The sequence below is a fragment of the Dipodomys spectabilis genome, unplaced genomic scaffold, assembly GCF_019054845.1.
Source record: "Dipodomys spectabilis isolate Male_0828 unplaced genomic scaffold, ASM1905484v1 ptg000266l, whole genome shotgun sequence".
Taxonomy (NCBI): Eukaryota; Metazoa; Chordata; class Mammalia; order Rodentia; family Heteromyidae; genus Dipodomys; species Dipodomys spectabilis.
This window is the reverse complement of record NW_024870943.1, coordinates 3,791,582-3,815,125: the sequence shown is the minus strand read 5'-3', so window position 1 is coordinate 3,815,125 and position 23,544 is coordinate 3,791,582. Positions and strand designations below refer to the sequence as shown.

The 23,544-nt window shown below is 41.1% G+C and overlaps 1 protein-coding gene across 1 annotated transcript; it reads left to right on the top strand.

The window, feature by feature from the left end:
- The first annotated feature begins 1,275 nt into the window (after positions 1–1,275).
- LOC122125592 (vomeronasal type-1 receptor 90-like) lies at positions 1,276–2,208 on the top strand. Its single transcript, XM_042700113.1, has one exon. The coding sequence runs from the start codon at positions 1,276–1,278 to the stop codon at positions 2,206–2,208; it is 933 nt and encodes a 310-aa protein (XP_042556047.1).
- Positions 2,209–23,544: the final 21,336 nt, after the last annotated feature.

The following is a 23,544-nucleotide window of genomic DNA, read 5'->3' as shown; positions in this document are numbered from 1 at the left end:
GATGCTCAGGGACAGCACCCAGGCCCTGAGTTCAAACCCATGACTGACAGAAAAATATGTACACAAAATATTGGTTAGATATTTACCTTCTAGTATCTCTATACACCATGAAAAAAGTCATATTGTACTGCGTACCGTTGGCTGACACCTGGAATCCTTGCTATTCAGGAGGCTGAGATCTAAGGATTGAGGTTCAAAGCCAACCCGGGCAGGAAAGTCCGTGAGAGTTTCATCTCCAATGAACCACAGAAAACCAGAAGTGGCTCTGTGGCTCAAGTGGTAGAGTGTTCACCTTGAGCTGATGAGTGGAGACAGCACCCAGGCACAGAGTTCATCCCATGACCAACAAAAAACCAAAAGTCATGTTGTAGCCATCACCACAGGGATTTTACATGGATGTGCTATTTGTGCAACAGGTGTTCAAAAAATTAAGATTTTACAAAAAGTGAAGTCACTCAGATGCACGGGCTCCCGGTGGGCCTTGTACCATCCACTGCCGACTATGATGGAGCCCCAGGGACCACAGAAGAGACAGCCAGTGATCTTCCTTCCTAACACCCCAGCCCAGTGTGGTGCCCTTGAATTCCCTCCAGATTCTAACATGTGTCTCCCCAGGTCCTTCCAGGCCCTACATCTCAGATTCAATGGTCACAGAACATTCATGTCTGAAATACCGAGGTCAGAACACTTTCAACCCTCCAGAACTGGCAAATGGAACATTTTTCCCAGACTCCACTTAAAACAATTGAATGGGCCAGACCCTGGTGGCTCACCCCTGTAATCCCAACAACTCAGGAGGCAAAGATCTGAGGATACAGGATCAAAGTCAGGCCAGAAAGGGAAGTCCTTGAGACACTGATCTCCAGTGATCCACCAACAAGCCAGAAATGGAGCTGTGGTTTACCTGGGATAGCACCAGCTTTGAGTAAAAAAGCTCAGGAACAGTACCCAGGCCCTGAGTTACTATTTCATAAGCAGTATGAAAAAAACCCAAAAAAGAAACTATTTTTAAATCAATGTTTAACACTCTAACTTTTGGCATTCATTCTAAGGCTGGCTTATGTGATAAAGAAATGGAGCACCATGAAGATTACCGCCTGCGGGACTCACACTGTTGTCTAGAGCTTTCTCACCTTCATGCCTGGGCAGCACTCTTGCTTTGATTCTCAGCAACACACACATACAAACTCTCTTTCTCTCTCTCACTCTCTATGTCTCATTCTCTCTCACTCTCTCTCTCTCTCTCTATCTCTCTCTCTCTGAAACACACACACCATGATACTCACGGCAGGAGAAACTGTGTTCAGGCTCTTCTTTGTGTCTAAGGTATGTCTGGGCATCCTGGGGAACTGTGTCCTCTTCCTGTTGTACACATACAACTCCGTGTGCAAACCTCGTCTCCGGAAGCCCATTGCCATAGTTTTCATGCACCTGACCCTGGTCAACGCCTTGACCATCATTTTTGAGTCCATGCCCTTCATCGTCTCCTCGTATGGAGTCCGGTGTTTCTGGGATGATGCCATGTGTAAGGCGGTGCTGTTCCTGTTCAGGGTCACGCGGGGACTGTCTGCCTGCACTACGACCTTCCTGAGCACCTTCCAGGCCCTCACCATCAGCCGCACCCCTGCCCAGTGTGCTTGGCTGAAAAGCCAATCCTCCTTCTGCATCCTCCCCTCACTGTTTTCTTTCTGGATCTTGAATTCCATCATCTATTTCCACATTATCAAAACTGTGGAATCCAATTGCAATTCCACTGTCATGACCCGGGGATTTTCTCATCCCTACTGTCAAACGAAGTTTGGAAGGGACACTCAAACGCCCATTATCAGCTCCATTGTGCTGCGAGATGCTCTGTCCCTAGTCCTCATGGTGGCCCCCAGCCTCTACATGGCGACACTCCTCTACCAACACCACCGCAGAGCCCGGCACCTCCACAGTCCCAGCCTTGCCTCCCAGCCAGCACCTGAGAACAAAGCCACCCACACCATCCTACTGCTGGTCAGCTGCTTCTTGTTCTTCCATTGCTCCAACAACATCGTGACTATGTATTCCTTGTACACGCTGGAGAAATTGAACAAATCCAAGGGTGTGCTTGTGATGTTGTCCTTCAGCTACCCCACCCTCTGCCCATTTTTGCTCATGAAGAATAACAGAATGGTTTCACGATGGATCACTCACTCCTGTTATACCAAGAATGATCCATTGTAAGAGGAAGTGAAGACCAGACCATGGTGGTGATCCAACTCTGCTCACTTCATCCTTGCTGTTTGTAGGATGACAGAAACACCACAGCGGCCTGGAAACAGTGTCTCAGGTCTATCATTCTAATTTTCAGAATGCTAACATCTGAGGATACAGGTTAAAAGCTAGCCCAGGCAGGAACATCCATGAGACTAGAATATCTAATTGACCACCAAAGGACCTAGAGTGGAGTTGTGGGGATTGAGCACAAAACAAGTTACTCAGATTCAGATATGCTGCAATTTTACAACATTGACGTTTTGAAGTCTTACTGAATGTGCCTTTCTGTGTGTGTGTGTGTCTGTGTCTGTGTGTGTGTGTGTCTGTGTGTCTGTGTGTATCTGTGTGTGTGTGTGTGTAAAAGTGTGTCTCCAACAAAGTTTTTCTGGGGTTTTGTTGCTTAAAATATAATTGTTGGCATAAAGAAAGTATTTTCTGGTCTGGGAGGGTGGCTCAGTGGTAGAGTGCTTGCCTAGCATGCATGAAGCCCTGGGTTTGATTCCTCAGTACCACATACACAGAAAAAGCCAGAAGTGACACTGTGGCTCAAGTGGTAGAGCCTTGAGCAAAAGAAGCTCAGGGACAGTACCCAGGCCCTGAGTTCAAACCCCAGCTTAAGCTTGTTCTTTATAAATCCTGTACAGGTCACAGTGTGGTGGTGGGATGTCCAACTCTGGTTTTGTCTGTTTGGGGTTCCAAAGAGTTCTTTTATCTGAATGGACCTATCATTTGGATGTTCAGGAATTTCTCTGCTATGATTCTGAAATGAATCTGATGTATTTTTCATTGCTTTCCTTTGGTTGGAATTATGTTTTGTCTTTTGTTTTTTTCATTTTTTGGGGGGCATGGGGCCAGAACTCTGGGCTGGACGCTGACCCTCAGTTCTTCAGCTCAAGGTTAACGCTCTACCACTTGAGGCACAGCACCACTTGCAGCTTTTTTCTTTTTCCTTATGCAGTGCTGAGGAATTGAACTCAGGGCCTCATGCATGCTACACAAGGACCCTATCATTGAGCCACCTTCCCGGCCCCTTTGGTTGGAATTAATACTGCTTTTTGTTTGTGGATTCCATGAATTCCTCTTAATTAATCTTTGATTAGCTTCATCATGCTCAAGTATAGCCTCATGCAGGCTTTCAGTCTTTTCATTCAGCATGTTTACAAGTAGTGTTTGTAGAGCTTGAGAACTGTCCTCTAGGTTTTGTATTGATTGCTCTGTTGCCTATTTATTTTGAGTAGGAGTTGAGGTTCCTTGACTTGCCATTTTTCTTGTGTTTCTATGGATAGTTCTGCCCATTTAGAAATGGGAGCAAATCCAGTACCATACGAGGAAACATTTTTAAGACAACAACCAACCCAGAACCTATAGCTGCACAGACTTTAAGGGTTAACAATCATAGGCAGGTATTTTAACTGTATCATTCCTTTTAGGATGTGAAAGCAATTTCAGTACCACCACAAAACACACTTTTAAGACAAAAAAAAACAACCCAGTCCCTATATTTGCACAGATTTTAGAGGTTTGAAATAGGAGATAGGTATTCTCCTATTGACCTCTCCTTTTCTTTGTTATGGGAGGGGTATTGTTCTTCCAAAGTATGAAATATATCTACATCTATATCTATATAGTTGAAATCAGTGAACAAATCTGTCATGAGCTTTAAAGCATCTGAACCAAAAGGATGACACAATAATCCACTTTGACACTGTCCAAATGGATACAGATAGGGTCTAGATCAACAACCATCAAATAGGAATCAGTGGACTAAAGCAAAGGAATAAGTAGTGAAGGACCAGAAATAAAGGAAAAGGAAGTTGAGGTGAATTAGAAGATTGAGAGATATAATGTAAAATGGAGTAGGAGAAAATAAGAGTAGAGGGATGCATTGAAGGAAAGGAACAGGCAGAAGAAAGCTAAGACCTAAATTTAGAGAAAGAAAAAAATAAGAGGGAGTTCCAGGAAGATGGCAGAGGAGAAGCTGGAGGCTAAACAAGCTCTCGCATAGAAAGCAGTTTTAGAGTTCCAGTGAACAGTCCTAAGCCAGAGAATCACACCAAGTGTGTCTTCACAGGACAGAGAGTTAGGCCAGAGAGAAAACATACAGGCAAGGAGACAGCCCTGAGCACTTGCCAGCAGCTGGCGCGGCAGTGGCAGTGGTGGTGGTGGTGACTGCAGCCGCCATATCTGAATCACAGAGAGTCCGGGACGAAGGAGCCAGACGGGCGTGCGAGGGGATTCTACTCAACATCAGCAAGAACCGACAAGGAGCAGAAATCTTCATCCTGCAGTTCACAAACCAGAGACGACCCAGGAACCAAGACTTGGCGTGAGTAGAAGCCTAACGTCCTCACTCCTTCCCAGGGAGCAGAGGAGGGAAGGATACCCTTCCCCTCCCCAGTACCGGAGATCTCCATCTTGGATACCGACAAAGCTCGGCGGAGCTGCTGGCTCCAACTCAGGTCTTGGAAGAAAACTAGAGTCATTTAGCAGGTCACAAGAACCTAAACTGACCTGCCAGACTCAGCTCCACCCAGGGAAAAGTCACCCAGCTCGGGTGCCAGCCCAGGAGTGGCTTTCTTCACTGGGTAATGAGAGCCAGAAGCTACCCCTCCCTTTAGCAGCCTGGACAATCAATTGAAATTCAGTAAACATAAACCCTGAGAATGGCTCCAGGCTGGGCTCTGTGAATTTCTCACAAACTAGCCCCCGGGAAAAGCTACTGTTTGCTGAAAGGCCTCAACTCTACCCAGAACCTAGCCTCATCACAGCATCTCCAAACTTGAAGAAAAAGCCATCTCCCTCTTTTGTGATACTGAAAGCAGATCTCCCTCCCATTTAACTGACTTGGGAGGACGATTGCAAAATCCAGGGTAAAGCAGAGCATTTTTCTGCCTGTTCAAACAAACAGACTTCAGAAACCAACCAAGCCCCAGAAAATCAAACACCACAAGCAGACCAGAGACTCCAACAAGAGGCTGGTTACGGACACAAGGGAGATAACGGATTTTTCCCACCTCTTCCAAAAAATCAAAGAACTGTTTTTTCTTTTTCTTAGTGTGTTTTATTTTAAAAAAAATATTTCTGGTGTTGAGTTCCCCATTTGTTAGGAAATGGAAAGGCTTGGAAAATATTATATTAAGTGAAGTAAGCCAGGCCCAAAGAAACATAGGTCCCATGGTTTCCCTTATTTGCAATATCTAGTATAGGTATGAGTCAAGCGGAAAAGGTCAGATAATGTGATGTTAGGAAAACGAACCCTCAAATATGTATTTTAATGTTTTTGTTTCTTTCATGCATGTGTTTCTAACGCATTTATAAGATTATTTCTTTGTTGCTTTGTATGTCCCTCCCCCACAGTGTAACCCCCACTTTCACTATATTTGATGTCAGTATAACATGTGGAGGAGATGGGGACAAACAAGTCGTTTAAGGATTCAGGTGGACCTGTTGCAACAATGAGAAGTACAAAATGTCATGTCAAAACCAGCTTTACAATGTCGGTGGGGTTGGTAGAGGGGGTATGATTGGGTGGGGGGGAGGGGGGAGGCTGGGAAGGGATGTGAAGGGTAAACAAAGGAGGAGGCTGCAATGCTTGGTAAGAAATGTATGCATTATCCTGCCCATGTAATTGTAACCCCTCTGTACAGTAGGTTCTCAAATAAAATAAAATAAAATTTAAACTAAAAAAAAAAATATTTCTTTTCTAAAATTTTTTTTAATTTTTAATTTTTACCTTTTTTGAAAAAAATTGTTTTAAAATAACTTTTTTTTCCTCTTATACTTTTTATTTTAGGGGTATATGTGTGTGTCCGTTTTTCTTTCTTTTTTTTCTTTTTTTGTTTTAAAAAATTCTTTTTGTTTCTTGTTTAGCTCTACTGAACTTCTGATCCTATTTTCTTTCTTTCTTATCCTTTTCACCTTTTATTCTCTTTCGTTCTCCTTTATGTGACTTAATTGTTGTTCTGCACATCTTCAGAGTCACCCATAGTTAACTATTAGACCCTATCCCCCATTGTGTACACACTTAATCCACAAATTTATTACTCAATTCAAAACCCCTGAGACTTAAATTCCTTAATAGCAGTACCACCTCTTTATACCTATGTAATATTTTAAGTATTTTTATTTTTAAGTTTTTCCCATCTCCTTTTTATCCCTCCCCTTCTCTCATTATATTAACATTCTTCTCTGAATAGTTTGTTTTTGCTTCTGCATAATATTTTTAATTATTACTTTTCTATTTTTTCTGGTCTCTTTTTTTCCCCTTTCTCTTTCTTATTTTATTCTCTCTCACTACTGTCATCCTATCCAACCTATTTCCTGCTTTGAGATTAGGAATTAGTTAAGTTAACTCTCCCCGTGCCTTCCCACATCACTGTATTCCTTCTTCCCTAAACATAATAATTTCTGGTTTACCAAATTTTTCTTTGCAGTTCGTAGCCCATTAATATATAGTTGTTTGATGTTGAATAGATGTATCTGTTGACCTAGATTGTATCTGCAGACTATTGACTGTGCAAATACAGACTTTGGTTGATTCTTGCATTCCAATAGTGTTCTAGCACAAAACTGGTGTGATTTTCATCCCAAAAGGGCAGAGTAAGCCAGAAAAACACAAAAAAATGGCAAGTCCGGGTATCTCAACTCCCACTCATGATAATCAGGGGACAGAACAGATAATGAATAGTCCAGAGAAGAGTTCCCAAATAGCTCTACAAACACTGCCGGCAAACATGATAAATGAAAAGATTGAAAACATACAAAGGACTCTGTATGTGCGTGATAGGGAGAGAGAGGAGACAATCCAAAAGTTTATACAGGAATATCATGAGCATGAGGAAGCTACTCAAAAACTGATACAGGATTTGCATGAGCAGCTTGAGAATACTCAAAGAGAAAGGCAGGAATGGCATGAGCAGGCTGAGAACACTCAAAGAGAACTACAGGAATCGCATGAACGAGAGCAGGAGGAAGCTAAGCAAAGAGTAACACAGGAAATGAGAGAGCAGGATGAGAATACACAAAGATCACTAAAGACATCCATGAGATCTATTAACAAAGAGCTGAAGGAAGTCAGGGTGAACACAAAGGGAATGCTGACTGGAACCCAACAGAAGGAATGGCAGTCCAAGGAAACCATAACCAATCAAATAAGTGATTTGAGAATAAACACTGAACACCAAATTAAGGAAGTAAAGAAGTTCATACAAGATCTAAAACAAAGCTTCAATAAAGAATTTGAAGCCATCAAAGATGACCAATTAGAAAGAAAAGGAATAAAAAACAAAGTAGAAAGTCTTGCAGTAGGTTAGACCATGCAGAAGATCAAACCTCAGGGATTGAAGACAGCCTAGCTATTATAGAGAAAGAACATACATCCAAGACAAGTCCAAAAAATACGATTGATCTATCCAAAACTTGGAAGACACCATCAGAAGGCCTAATCTAAAGATAATGGGTGTAGAGGAGCACCTAGAAACAGAAGTTAATGGTCTAGGAAATTTGTTTAACAGGGTCCTAGCAGAGAACTTCCCAAACATGCAAAAAGATAGGCCTATGCAGATACAAGAAGCTTTTAGAACTCCAAATAGATCAGACCAGAATAGGACATCCCACAGTCACATTATAATCCACACAGGATCAACTCAGACCCAGGAAAAGATCCTTAAAGCTGTCAAGGAGAAAAGATTAATCACCTATAAAGGAAAACCAATTAGAATCACCTCAGATTTCTCAGCAGAGACAATCAAAGCAAGAAAAGCCATGCCCTAAAAACAAACAACTATCAACCAAGAACACTGTACCCAGCTAAACTCTCCTTTATAACTGAAGGCCAAATAAAAACCTTCCATAGCAAAGAAAAATTGAAACAATACATCTCCACCAAACCAGCCCTACCAAAGATTCTTAAAGATATCCTACACATAGAAAACCAACAAGACCACAATAAAGGCCAAGAAACTGCACCCAAACTGAGAATCCAAGAACCATAGGAAGAACCCAGTTTTCACAGCCCTCAGGAAGGTGGATAACATGACAGGAACTCCCAAATACCTCTCAGTCCTATCTATCAACATTAATGGACTTAACTCTCCAATTAAGCGACATGGACTGTCTAGCTGGATTAAAAAACAAGATCCTTCTATCTGCTGCTTTCAGGAGTCACATCTTGCCCGTAAAAACAAACACATTTTCAATGTTAAAGGCTGGAACAAAATCTACCAAGCAAACAGCCCCTATAAACAGGCGGGAGTTGCAATCCTAGTATCAGATAAAATAGACTTCAAATTAAAATTTGTGAGTAGAGATAAAGAAGGTTGCTACATACTAATTAAGGGATCTGTCCTTCAGTAGGATATTACAATTCTAAATATCTATTCGCCAAAAAATGGAGCACCCAAATTTATCCAAGAAAAACTACTATCCGTCAAATCCCACATAGATCCAAAGACATTAATTGTTGGGGATTTTAACACACAACTCTCCCACTAGATAGATCAACTCGGCAAAAACTCAACAGACAAACCGCAGATCTAAACAGCTGCATAGATCAACTAGATTTAACAGACATCTACCAAATATTTCACCCAACAGCATCAGATTACATGTTTTTCTCAGCAGCACATCAAACACTTTCTAAAATAGACCACATTTTAGGCCACAAATCAAACTTGTCCAAATTCAGAAACATTGAACTTATACCTTGCATTCTCTCTGATCACAAGGGAATAAAATCAACAATAAAAGCCACCAAAGAAAGTCCGGTAACACGTGGAGGCTGAACAACACACTGCTGAATCACAAGTGGGTCATGGAAGAGATTAGAAAGGAAATTCAAATGTTCATTCTATTCAACAAAAATGAGCACACAAATTACCAGCTCCTCTGAGACACAGTGAAGGCAGTACTCAGAGGCAAGTTTACAGCTCTGAGCTCCTACATCTACAAATTGCAGAGATCTGAAACCAACAACTTAATGACACATCTAAACCTCATTGAAAAAGAGCAGCAAGATAAACCCCAATCCAGGAGACGGAAAGAAATAATCGAAATGAAATCAGAATTAAATGAATTAGAATCCAAAAAAACTATAGAGAGAATCAACAAAACGAAGAGTTGGTTCTTCGAAAAAATTAACAAAATTGACAGACCCTTAGCAAATCTTATCAGAAAATGAAGAGAACATACCCAAATAAATAAACTCAGAGATGAGAATAAAAACATCACCACGGAAACAACCAAGATCCAGAACATTATAGGGGAATATTAATCAAAACTTTATGCTAATAAGTTTGAGAACTTGACAGAAATGGACCTTTTCCTAGCAAACATTGACATGCCAAAACTGAACCAAGATGAGTTAAATCATGTAAACAGGCCCATATCAAGCATTGAAATAGAAACAGCCATAAGCGACCTCTCAGCTAAGAAAAGTCCAGGACCAGATGGTTTTACAGGGAATTCTACAAGGCCTTCAAAGCAGAGCTCACACCAATACTCCTCCAACTCTTCAATGAAATTGAAAGAGAAAGTTCACTACCCAACACATTCTATGAAGCCATCATAACCCTCATCCCAAAACCAGGCAGGGACTCATCAAAGAAAGAGAACTATACACCCATTTCGTTGATGAACATTGATGCAAAACTTCTCAACAAAATTTTGGCCAATCGACTTCAACAATTCATCCAAAAAATCATACACCACGATCAAACAGGATTCATTTCAGGGATGCAAAGCTGGTTCAATATACACAAATCAATTAATATTATTCATCACATCAACAGGAGCAAGGATAAGAACCACATGGTTATCTCAATAGATGCAGAAAAAGCATTTGACAGGATCCAACACCCCTTTATGATAAAGGTTTTGGAAAAATTAGGAATCCATGGAACATTCCTCAATACAATCAAGGCTGTATATGACAAACCTACAGCCAGCCTTATACTCAATGGTGAAAAACTAAAGCCATTTCCTCTTAACTCAGGAACAAGACAAGGATGCCCACTCTCTCCACTTCTCTTCAATCTAGTATTAGAATGCCTAGCTACAGCAATAAGACAAGATGCAGACATAAAGGGGATCCAAATAGGGAAAGAAGAAATAAAACTCTCCCTCTTTGCAGATGACATGATCTTGTATTTAAAGAATCCCATAGACACCACTCCCAAATTACTCAAGCTGATTCAAAACTTTGGCAAAGTATCAGGGTATACAATTAACCCCCAAAAAATCAATGGCTTTTCTGTATGCCAACAAGGAGAAAAGTGTGGCTGAAATTAGGAAAGCAACTCCATTGGTAATAGCCCCATAAAAAATAAAATACCTAGGAATTAACTTAACCAAAGAAGTGAAGAACCTCTATGATGAAAACTTTAAAATCTTGAAAAAGGAAATCAACACAGAACTTGAAAAATGGCAAAAACTCCCATGCTCCTGGATTGGAAAGATTAACATCGTGAAAATGGCAATACTTCCCAAGGCTATCTACAAATTCAATGCAATACCTATCAAAATTCCACCCTCATTCTTCAAGGAAATAGAAGAGGCAATCCAAAAATTCATATGGAACAATAAAAGACCCCGAATAGCAAAAACGCTCCTCAACGGAAAGAACAATGCTGGAGGAATATCAATACCAAATTTCAAACTCTACTATAAAGCCATAGTAATCAAAACAGCTTGGTATTGGCATAAGAACAGACGTCGGGACCAATGGAATAGAATTGAAAACCCAGAAATGAACCTACATACCTATAGCCATCTAATCTTCGATAAGGGAGCTAAAACAATAGAATGGAAGAAAGACAGCCTCTTCAGTAAATGGTGCTGGCAAAATTGGTTAACTACATGTAGAAAACTAAAGCTAGATCCTTATATTTCACCCTGCACCAGAATCAACTCCAAATGGATCAAAGACCTTGAAGTCAAAGCAAACACTCTGAAAACATTACGGGATGGAATAGGAGAAACCCTAGGTCTCCTTGGCTCAGGCCGAAATTTTCTGAATAGAGATCCGGAAACACAAGAAATCAAAGAAAGGTTGGACAAATGGGATTGCATAAAGTTGCAGAGCTTCTGCAGGGCAAATGACATATCTAGCAAGATCAATAGAAAGCCCACGGATTGGGAGAAGATCTTTACTAGCCATACAACGGACATATCTAAAATATACTTGGAACTCAGAAAGTTAAACCCCCTAACAACAAATCCTCAAAGAAACAACTGCCCAATAAATAAGTGGGCAAAAGACTTAAAGAGAAATTTCTCTCAAGAAGAAAGAACGATGGCCAATAGACACATGAAGAAATGTTCAATATCCCTAGCCATAAAAGAAATACAAATCAAAATAACATTGAGATATCACCTCACTCCAGTTAGAATGCCAAAAATGAAGAACTCTAACAACAACAGATGCTGGAGGGGATGTGGACAGAAGGGAACCTTACTTCATTGTGGGTGGGAATGTAAACTTGTTCAACCACTTTGGAAAGCAGTATGGAGGTTCCTCAAAAGATTTCACATAGAACTCCCCTATGACCCAGCAATCCCACTTTTGGGCATTTACCCTAATGTTTACAAACAAGACCACACTAAAGCTACCAGCACAACTATGTTTATTGCAGCATTATTTACCATAGCTAAGATATGGAACCAACCCAGATGCCCGTCAGTAGATGAATGGATCAAGAAAAGGTGGTATATATACACAATGGAATTCTATGCCTCCATCAAAAAGAATGACATTTCCCCATTTGTTAGGAAATGGAAAAACTTGGAAAAAATTATATTAAGTGAAGTAAGCCAGGCCCAAAGTAACATAGGTCCCATGGTTTCCCTTATTTGCAATATCTAGTATATGTACCAGTCAAGCGGAAAAGGTCAGATAATGTGATGTCAGGAAAAAGAACCCTTAGATATGTATCTTAATGTTTTTTTCTTTCATGCATGTGTTTCTAACGCATTTATAAGATTATTTCTTTGTTGCTTTGCATGTCCCTCCCCCACAGTATAACCCCTGCTTTCACTATATTTGATGTCAGTATAACTTGTGGAGGAGATGGGATAAAAACCAGTTGTTTAAGGATACAGGTGGACCTGTTGCAACAATGAGAAGTACAAGTTGTCATGTCCAAAATGAGCTTTACAAAGTCGGTGCGGGGGGGGGGGGGGGGGGAAGGGGGGGAAAGGTGGGAAGGAGAAGGATTGGGATTGGTGGGGGAAGGGGGAGGCTGGGAAGGGATGTGAAGGGTAAACAAAGGAGGAGGCTGCAATGCTTGGTAAGAAATGTATGCATTATCCTGCCCATGTAATTGTAACCCCTCTGTACAGTATGTTCACAAATAAAATAAAATTAAACTAAAAAAAAAAGAAATACATTACCTGTACAATATTAAAATTAAAAATAATTTCTGTTTTTTATTAAGACAGCAGCTAGACAGTATATTCCTACCTAGCTTTCCCTTCCTAATGACAGTGCTGTTTGTTTTATGGAATTTTATTAAATCAATCTAACAATGCTGGTTCTCCAATGATAGAGCAGCATCTAGCCACCGAGAAACAGCATGTGGCCAAAGGACACAGCCAGAACCAGGCACAGGTGTCTCATGCCCATACTCCTAGCTAGTCAGAAGCCATGTCAGTTCTTAAGCCCACTGGGAAGAAAACTTAGTGAGACTCTTACTTCAACTAATCACAGGAAAAGCCAGAAGTAGTACAATGGCTCAAGTTGTAGAGTGCTAGCCTTGAGCAAAAGAATCCCAGGAACAGTGCCCAGGACCTGAGGTCAAGCCCCACGTCAGGAAAAAAAAAATACTGGGTCTTGGAGCCAATGACAAACAAAATTGTAGCCAGTGACAAAGCAGGAGGCAACCAAGGACAATCAGGATGCAGTCAACGCGGAGATATGTGTACACCATGACACATATTCTTCAATCCTGTGATCTCCATGACTCTACTCTGTGACAAGCAGTGTGGCAAAGGCACAATGGAGATCAGTGTTCTGATTTAGACAACAAAAGAAACCTTCCAAGATCGGCCCATGGAGAAAGTAAATCACTGCAGGTCCCATCGTCCATCACCACTGGACTTTCTGGAGAGGTGTCATGAGGAAAAGGGGTGCTGTTCAGTCTGGAGCCCACTGGACATTGGGTATTTTATTCTATTCTATTTTTTGGTCAGAGACTAGGACTGGAACTCGCTATCTGACGCTTTTGCTCATCATCTGATGCTCCAAAAGAGCTCTATCCTTCCACTGGACACTCAACCTAGTTTGAAGTCTACTCCCCCTCTTATCCTTCTTGTTCATAGTCTCTATATAGAGTTGGCTCCCTTGATATTGTTTTAGTCCTCGATTTTATTTTTGATCTTAATATTTATTGTCTGTATGTGTTGAGCCAATTTGCATCCTTGGAATAAAATCAGCTTTATTGTCATGTGTGATATTTCTAGTATATTATCACATGTACTTCTGAGACTTTGGGATGAGTATCTCAACTACATTTCTTTACCATTTTCTAGTTTGCTTGACAATGATAGTGTTCTGATCATGTTTTGTTAGCAGGGAAATTCTGCTTGAATTGGCTGAGCTCCTACATGTTTCCTCTCTGTTACCAAAATTGTTGGAGAAGCCTTTTCCTGAACATTTTAGGGTTTTGTATTGTTTGTTTATTTTTTGTTTTCTTTTTTGCTGTTGTTTAGTTGTTTTGTTCTTGTACTGGTCCTAGGGCTTGAACTGAGGACCAAGGCTGTGTGCCTGAGCTTTTTTTTTTTTTTTTTTTGGTCTGGTCATGGGGCCTGAACTCTGGGCCTGGGCGCTGTCCCTCAGCTCTTCAGCTCAAGGCTAGTGCTCTACCACTTGAGCCACAGCACCACTTCTGCTTTTTTGTTTTTGTTTATGTGGTGCTGGGGAATCAAACCCAGGGCCTCATGCATTCAAGGCAAGCGCTGTACCACTTAGCCACCTTCCCAGTCCTGTGCCTGAGCTTTTTTTTTTGATCAACGCTAGCAGTCTCCCACTTGAGCCACAGCTCTACCTGTGGCTTTTTGCTTGTTAAATGCAGGTAAGAGTCTCACAACAGAGTTTTGCCCAGTCTAGTTTTGAACTGTGATCCTCACATCACAGGTTCTGAGAAGCTATCATAACAGTGTGAAGCTGGCACCTAGCTTCAATAAGTTTTGGATATATAATAGAACATCCCAAATATGAACAAGGAGGACAAGAACTACTTACAACCAAGTTGTGATGTGCAAGGAGATTGAAGTCATAGTAGTCTCCCCAAAATGGAGGACAAAGTGTGAACAAAGCCAGCAGTGGTACTCATTAGACAATGTGTGGAACTGAACTATGCAACTTGTGGTTGGGAATGGGAGAAAATAAATGACAGAGATTGTGGGAAGGGGTAACAAAACAAACTGTTCTCCTTAACTGTAATATGAAACATGAACCCCTCTCCAAATCATCTACAACATAAGCATTTTAGTGGGGTGCCACTAGTGGCTCATGCCTATAATCCTAGCTACTCAGGAGTCTGAGGTCCCAGGATTGCCCAATACAAAGCCAGCCGATGCAGGAAAGTTCGTGAGCCTCTTATCTCCAATTAACCACTGGAAATCTGGCAGTGGGGCTGTGGCTCAATGCTTGCCTTGAGCTGAAGAACTCAGGGACAGTGACCAGGCCTAGAGTTCAAGCCCCATGTCTGACAAAAAAAATAAAATAAAACAAATATACTCACTTAAAAAATAAAATGAAAAAACAGTCTTCTCTAAAATAAAAACCCTCAGTGCTGAAGATGGTCAGGACTTTCAGAAGGAACAAACACTAGTGCCCTCAAATACAAAGAGGAGCAACTCTACAAATACCTTACGACACGTGGAGAAGAAAGATGACATTGGTCAAGTCCTCTCACTCTTATAGTACTTTGTGGGAAGGCAACTCCTCTGTCCAACTACTTAAACATCAAAAATAAAACAAATATGGACAAGTCAGAAATACAGCAACTAAAGAAATAAAGTCTGAGATTAAACCCTGACATTAACTACACCTCTCCAAAACATTTTTTAAAGAGGACAGAAGTAGCATGATGGTATCGATACATTCACAAAAAGACTTTGACAGAATTCAACATCACTTTATTTTTTAAAAAAAAAAAGCTTTGAAGGGATTGGGAAGAGAGAGGGACATGCCTCAACATCACAAAGCTTAGGCATGATAAACCTACAGTTGAAGCTGTCCTGAAGGGAAAATTGAAAGCAAGTCTGCATAAGGAAGGAAGGTGAAGAAACTCAGCGATCTCCACTCTCTGATGTTATAAGTTTGGACATGATCCTTCTGCTTCTAGTTCATGGACGAGTTTGATGAGTAACACTGTTATTTCAACATGAAAAGTCACAGAATCAACCCTGGTTCCTGGGATTTTCCTTGTTTGGACTAGCAATGTCATTGGGTGTATAGGCCTATTCAAATTGTTTTAATATTCTTGGTGGAGCTCAAACACCTTGTGTACATTTCTACTGGTTTTCCATTTTGTTAGAATGTAGGTTTTGAAAACAGTCCTTCATTATCTTCTGGATTTCTTGGTGGTTTTTTGCAATGTTTGCATTGGCATCTCTGATTTTGTTCATCTGAATCTCTTCTTTTCTTCATTAATTTAGATAGTCATTTGTAAATTTTATTCTTTTTTCACTAATACAGCAACTTATTGTTTTGTTGATTTTATATAAACTGTATTTTTAGTCTCTAGTTAATTTATCACTTATTCCTTACTATCTCTCCCCATCTGGTTGTTTTGAGGCTTGGTGTGCACTTATTTTCCAAGTAGGTTTACTCACATTGCTTGTCTTATCTATATGTATACAATGTACACTAAGAACTTTCCTTTCCATACTGCTTTTGCTGCACCCAGAGGGTCTGGTTTGAAGTGTTATATTTTTCAGTGAATTCCCACCTATTGTTCAGTAGTGTGTTATTCAGTCACTGTATGTTTGAGTGTTTCAGTAGTGTTCTGTTGTTTAGGAGCAGTTTAATTGTGATTAGATAAGATACCAAGAGTTATTTCCATCCTTTTGTTTTTGCTCAGGCTGACTTTGTGTCCTAGAATATTGTTAATTTTGGAAAATGTTCCATGTGCTGCTGAAAAGAATGTGAGTTGTGTGCTTGTTGGATAAAATACTTTCAAGAGGGCTTCTATGTCCATTTGAGTAATGGAGTTATTTAATTCAGAAGCTTTTTTGCTGATTTTTGTTTGGTTAACCTATCTTTTGATGAAAGTGGGGTGTTAATATCTCCCACTATTACTGTGTTGGGGTCTATGAGGTTCTGTGAAGCTAAGAGTATTTGTTTAATGTCTTTATGTCTTCCATGGTTTGGTGCACAAATATTATCCACTATGATTTCCTCTTTGTGGATCATGTACTTTGTTAATATGTGATGGTCTTATTTGTCTCTTTGTACTGATTTTAATGAGGAATATATTTTATCAGATGACAATGTGGATACTCTGCCCTTCTTGCAAGATGTATTTGCATGATGAATTTTGTACATCTTATAGCTCTAAATTATTTATCTTTGTGTGATGAGTTTCTGTTGTTATAGTTGTTTTGTATTTTTTTCCAATATACTGCTTACATCTTTAGGTTGGAGAGTTTACCCATTGATGTTGAATGTCACTATGGAGAACTATGTCATTGTTCCTGCCATCTTGTTATTTTCCTCTCATGTGCTTTTTTCCTCTTTGGTAGTTACTAAACTTCTAATGATCTTTATTCAATTCTATATATTGAATTCTTGTATTTATTCATAATGTAGTGATTTTATATAATGCTGTGTTTACTTTGATTGTTTTCTATTTTCTAATTGTAGCCTTTCCTTTATTATGCCTCGTAGTTCTGATGTAATTCTATGGATTCTTTTTGTTGCTGTTGTTTGTCATGGAAGATTTGAGTTTCACCATCCTTTGTGATTTTTAGCCAGACTGGTTACACCAGTTTGGGTTGCCAATTGTTCTTATTTGGGGGTTGAATTATACCACTCCAGGCTCTCTCTGCATTCAGTTGGTATGGAGAAATCTGCAGTCATTCTCATCTTTTTTCATTGTAATAAAGTTCCTTCTTTAGTTTGCTGCATTTAAAAATGGTTTCTTGCTTTAGAAGTTCAGCGTTTTCACTTTGATGTGTCTAGTGGTATTTCTTCTGGCACCCTGTCTGGTATGGGTTCTACATATCTCTACCATGTGGATGAGAATCCACATTGAGTTAGGGAAATTTTCTGTTCTTATTTTGTTACATGGCTTATCAATGTCCAGAGCTTTGGACATGAGAAAACCTTGTAGCACAGCCTGTGCATTAGAATCTTGTGCTGTGGGGTACAGGAGCCCTACACAGCTGGCCCATCAGATTCCAAGCTCTGCAGAGCCAAGGCCCCCAGCAGGGAAGACAGAGAATGCTCTGGGTTCCACTCAGTATGTCCCCAGGGCTGTGAGAACTAACTTTTAATAACCAGCAACATCCTGAAGTTTACTTTCTGATGAGTTTGACTTGGAAAAAACACACATCTTGAAGTTGTAATTCTGTTCTCTAAGTAATCAACTTAATATGTTCTCTCAGAGATTGCCTTGGCACTTGGGAGAGAGTTTTGCATGTCCTGAGGGGACATCAGATTAAAGTCTGTAAACACGGCCGACCAGACAGCAGGTGACACTGATTGATGTCCACTAGGAGAAGCATCATCACCCTGGTATGATTCATAGTCAAGGCTGGCACGGGCAGGCTGTCCACAATGCCAGGCTGCCTCCAGGAAGCTGTGCCTCATGAGCCGGCATTGTGCAGCTCTCAGCCTTGACAGGAACATGAGGTAGGAAGAGGTAAGAAGACTTTAGCATCCTCCTTACCCCAGCTTTGCAACATTTCCTGCTCTGCATGTTGTAATTTGAAACAGGGTGGCAATGATATTTGCTGAAGGGAACATGGAAACCTCACTGTTTCTTAGATTGATTTTATCTGCAGTAACCTGGGAGAGGTCTAAATTGTTTTATTCATAATTTATTCATTGATCTACAGATGTCTTGTATGTGTATGTATGTACGTATGTATGTATGCATTTATGTTTAATTACTTTTGTCTGTCTTGTGGCTTGAATCAGGGCCGGGGCTCTGTCCCTGTGTTTTTGTGCTCAAGGCTAGGACTCTATCACATGAGCGTCTGAGCCACTTCCAGCCACTTTGATAATTTATGAAAGGTAAGGGTCACAAACTTTCAAAGTCTGTTGACTTCAAACCATGATCCTCAGATCTCAGCCTCCTGAGTACCTAGGACTATAGGAGAGTCACTGGCACCAAGCTACAAATGCTTTTCTTATAGTTTATGGATTCTCTGAAATGACAGATGTTAGAATTTCCGTCTTCTCAGTTTCTATCAGTTTAATTTTCATTACTATTTTGTATTTTTATTATAAAGGTGATATACAAGGGTTACTATTTCATAAGTCCAGTAATGAATATAAATATTTGTCAGTTGTGAGGCATCCACTCAGGGTGTACATGCTCCTCCTGAGATTTTAAGCTCCAGGCTAGCACTCTGCTATTTTGAGCCACAGTGCCACCTTGTTCACTACATTTCCTTTTGGATAATGCCATTGCTAACTTTACCTTTCCCAATCTTCCCATCCAGTTCTCAACCACAAGTTGTATAGTTTCTTTTCCACATAGTGTCTACTGTGTACCACTGATGCATTCACTCACACTTTCTCATAATTGACAAACTCTCCAAACAACAAGTGACTTTATTCCACCAACTTTGATGGAAAAATTTCAACACCCATAGATACATTGCTAGGGACATCATAGATATTTTTTAACATGAAAACAAGAACAAGATCTCTGCATGATAAAAATATTCAAAACTTATATATACTAAATCTATCACACAGGAGATTTTCTGTATCTGTTGTTATATTTTCCTCATTTCTACTCCGGTGATCACTGCATAGGGTAATCGGTGAGCTGAAGCCTATTTTAAATCTTAGTCTCCTGTACCATTGTCCCAATGTTTTATCATTGTACAAGACTGGTTTGTGTAGATTTTTGTGTCATTTCCCTCCAGAAATACACTGGCATTTCATCTCTGGAATCCCAAGATAATGACTGCATTTCATATCAAGGCATGCTAAAATAGAACCACGGGCAGTACAATGCTTCACTGAGTTTTTAGGGAGTGTGTGAAACCATGTTCACTTCTGATATATTTGGCCCACTCCTCTTTTGAAGCTTATTTTAACAGTTTACCCAGGAATTTTCCCCAGTTTGTCATTTCTTCACAGGAAACATTCCACCTGGTAGTCTTCCTGAAGTAGTAAACATTTCTTTGGGGATGCTGGAGCTTGAACTAATGGTCTGTCCCTTACCTTTCTTATGTATTACTAATTAGATGTGTTTTCAAATGAGATGTTGTAGCTGGACACTGGTGGCTCACACTTGTATCCTTGCTACTTAGGTTCATGATATGAAGCTAGCCCAGGCCAGAATGTCTCTGAGACTTATCTCTAATTAATCAGCATAAAGATGGAGGTGAAGCTTGTAGCTTTTAGCAAGAATACAAGAACACAGGGTACTATTCAGGCCCTCAGATCAAGCTACAAGATTTCAACACACACACACACACACACACACACACACACACACACACACAAAGCATATATAATAATGTGGAGCTCAAACAAAACATAATATCCAAATTTCTGTGTACTACAGGCCCACGGTTTTCCTAGTGAAGGCACTAGGATCCATGGTGTGAGACAGGGTTTCTTTTCTATTATCTCAACCATTTCTGTCCTCTAGATTCTCTAGATCTTTTGTCTTTGGCATCCCACTCCAGAAGGGCCACCCCTAGGCCAGAAACTGACTTTGATCTTCCATATTCTTTGTGAAGCTCAATTTGGAATGGATCCATAATCCAGTGCACTGATTTTCTCTCCTGTATAGACTCCCTGTTTATCCCTACATCAAACATCCCAAACACCTTAGCAATGTTCTCAGATGCATCAATATGGGGGCTTTTCCTCATAGCCCAGCTGTGTGTTGGTGTCATGGGGAACTCCCTGCTCTCCATGCTCTATCTGTACATGTTTTTATTCCAACGTCATCTGAAGAAGCCCATCGATGCCATTTTCATGCACCTGACTGTGGTCAACATCCTGAATCTCACCTTCACAATGTTGCCAGACATCATAGCATGCTTCGGAATCCAGCGATTTCTGAACGATGTGGGCTGCAAGGTGGTGGTGTACTTCTTAAGAGTCACCCGGGGACTGTCCATCTGTACCACCTCACTCCTCAGTGCTTTTCAGGCCATCACCATCAGCAACAGCCATGCTCAATTGGTGTGGCTTAAATCTAAGCCTTCCATGTGGATTTTCCCTTCTTTCCTCTTCTTCTGGGTCATCAATATGGTCATCTATGTCCCGGTCATTACAGCTATGAAAGTCAAAAGCAATTTCACTTTGGTTGGTCCCGGGTTTTCCAATGCATATTGTGAGACTCGGCGGATAGAAGACAATAGATCATGGTATTTCATCTCTATCTTATTATTTCGAGATCTCGTGTTTGTTATCCTCATGATCACCACCAGCTTCTATATGGTGACCTTCCTGTACCGACACCATAAGACAGCCCGGCACCTCCATAGTCCCAGGCTTGCTTCCCAGTTGGCACCTGAGAACAAGGCCACCCACACCATCTTACTGTTAGTCAGCTGTTTTGTGTTCTTCTATTGCTCCAACAACATCGCAACTTTTTGTTCCTTTTACACACCAGTGAAAATCCCAACACTGGATGTGCTGATTTGTATTTTGTCATCATGCTACCCAACCGTATGTCCTTTTTTCTTAATGAAAAGTAATAAAATTTTTTCTAAATATTCACTCTCCCTCTCGATCATAGGAAGTACTGGTTGTCATAAAGCATTCAACAGCTGATTGGACAGCCAAAACTTTTCTTCAAAGTGCTTAAGTTCCTAGAAATATATCTGAGGAAGAAATTATCTTGAACACGTGAAGTGTTGTTCCAGTTCAGAGATGCTATAATTCTTTCTTTTTTAATTTTTTTTGGGGTCCAATAGTGGGGCCTGAACTCTGGGCCTAGGTGCTGTCCCTCAGTCTTCAGCTCAAGGCTAGCACTCTACCACTTGAGCCACAGTGCCACGTCCGGATTTTCACTTTGCTTATGTGTTGCTTTGAATTTTAACCCAGAGCCTCAGGCATGCAAGGCAAGCGCTGTACCACAGAGCCACCTTCCCAGCCCCTATGCAGTAATTCTTAAATGCTGAGGTACTTTTGTGTCTTTGCACAAAAGTGTTATATTGCTTAGTTGCTTAACAGATTATTAGTGGGACAAATGAAATACATTTTCTGTACACTATAGAATTAAAAGCTTTTCTATTCTTATAAGACAGTTGCTAGACAATCTATTTCTTCCTTGTGTTCTCTTCCTACTATCTGTGCTGTTTGTTATAAAGAATTCTATTAGATCACTCTAAGAATGCTGGTTCTCCAATGAAAGAGTAACATCTAGCCACGGAAGAAACAGCATGTGGCCAAAGGACATAGCCAGAGCCAGGCACAGGTGGCTCATGGCCATAATCCTAGCTAGTCAGAAGGCACCTCAGTTCTCAGGCACCCTGGGAAGAAAACTTAGTGAGACCCTTACTTCAACTAATCACAAGAAAAGCCAGAAGTAGTGCTACAGCTCAAGTGAAAGAGTGCTAGCCTTGAGCAAAAGAAGCCCAGGGACAGTGCCCAGGCCCTGAGTTCAAGCCCCAGGTCTGGCATAAAAGAAAAAAGAATGGACCTTGCAGCCAATGACAAAGAAAATTGTAGCCAGTGATGAGGCAGGAGGCAACCAATGACAATCAGGATGCAGTCAATGCAGAGATGTGTATACTCGATGACACATATTCTTCCATTGTAATCTCCATGACTCTACTCTGTGACAAGCAGTGTGGCAAAGGCACAATGGAGATCAGTGTTCTGATTTAGACAACAAAGGAAACCTTCCAAGATAGATCCGTGGAGAGAGTAAGTCCCTACAGGTCCCATCGTCCATCACCACTGTACTTTCTGGAGAAGTGTCATGAGGAAAAGGGGTGCTGTTCAGTCTGGAGCCCACTGGACATTGGGTATTTTATTCTATTCTATTTTTTTGGTCAGAGACCAGGACTGGAACTTGGTATCTGATGCTTTTGCTCATCATCTGCTGCTCCACAAGTTCCCTATCCCTCCACTGGACACTCAACCTAGTTTGAAGTCTACTCCCCCTGTTATCCTTCCTGTTCACAATCTCTATACACAGTTGGCACCCTGATAGTGTTTTAGTCCTCGATTTTACTTTGGACCTTGCCACACCACATACACTTGGTTGAAACTTCTGGAATGAAAGGTTCAGGACAGGAGTGGAACCTGGCATAGACTCAATCCCCAGGCATCCCCCAGGAGTTGGTGGAGAACTGGATTCCCTAAAAAAGACAATCTGGTCAGACTTAACCCGTTGTTCTCTGAGAAAGAGAAGTTCCAGTGTGACTGCTGCTCACCACAGTGACCCAGGGCCCAGTGGCAGGATGCCTGCCCTGTCCCCTGACAAGTCCCACCTGGGAGAGCGTCTGTCCTGCCTCCACGCCAGTTCAGGCCTGCCATTGTACACAACAACCCTTGTTTCCTCCTCTAACAAGCAGCTCAGTATCCAACCACCATGGGAACCCAGTCCGAGAGGCACAATGGAGAGGAAGCTGCCGAAGCAAGTGTTTGGGAAGGAGCAGAGATCACAGCAGGCAAAGCAGCCATGAAGATGTGTCTGCAAGGAGTCCTTAGCTGGGTTCAGCAAAGAGAGGCCGGCGCAGGTGGGCGGAGCACTTCCATAAAGCTGCCTGTGGTGGATAGATGGCTTCTGATTTGAAATCGACAACAGAATAAAGGACTGAAGTTCAATGAATAGTCTCTGGCCAGAGAAACAAGGTCAAATGCTTAAGTTTCTGCACTTCCAGTGGTTCCTGGAATTTCCAGCTGAGTGGACATCTTTCTGTGACCAGTGGGTGTCACGCCACCTTCTGCGGAGTCTGCGTGAGAGATCACGTTGGACAAAGAGCTTCAAGGAAGCATGCCCTCAGGAAGGAGGTGTTGGTTCAAGGCTTCCCATACACTTGGCTGCACCTTTATAGCCTCTACCTTTATTCTTACTATATTCTTCTTGGCTGTACATTCGTTGCCTTTATTCTCGTTTTGGCTATTTTTCTATTGATCCGCGAACAGAGCATGTT

What these genes read in the sequence shown, in the direction of transcription:
- LOC122125592 (XM_042700113.1), top strand. Translation starts at nt 1,276, where the DNA reads ATGATACTCACGGCAGGAGAAACTGTGTTCAGGCTCTTCTTTGTGTCT.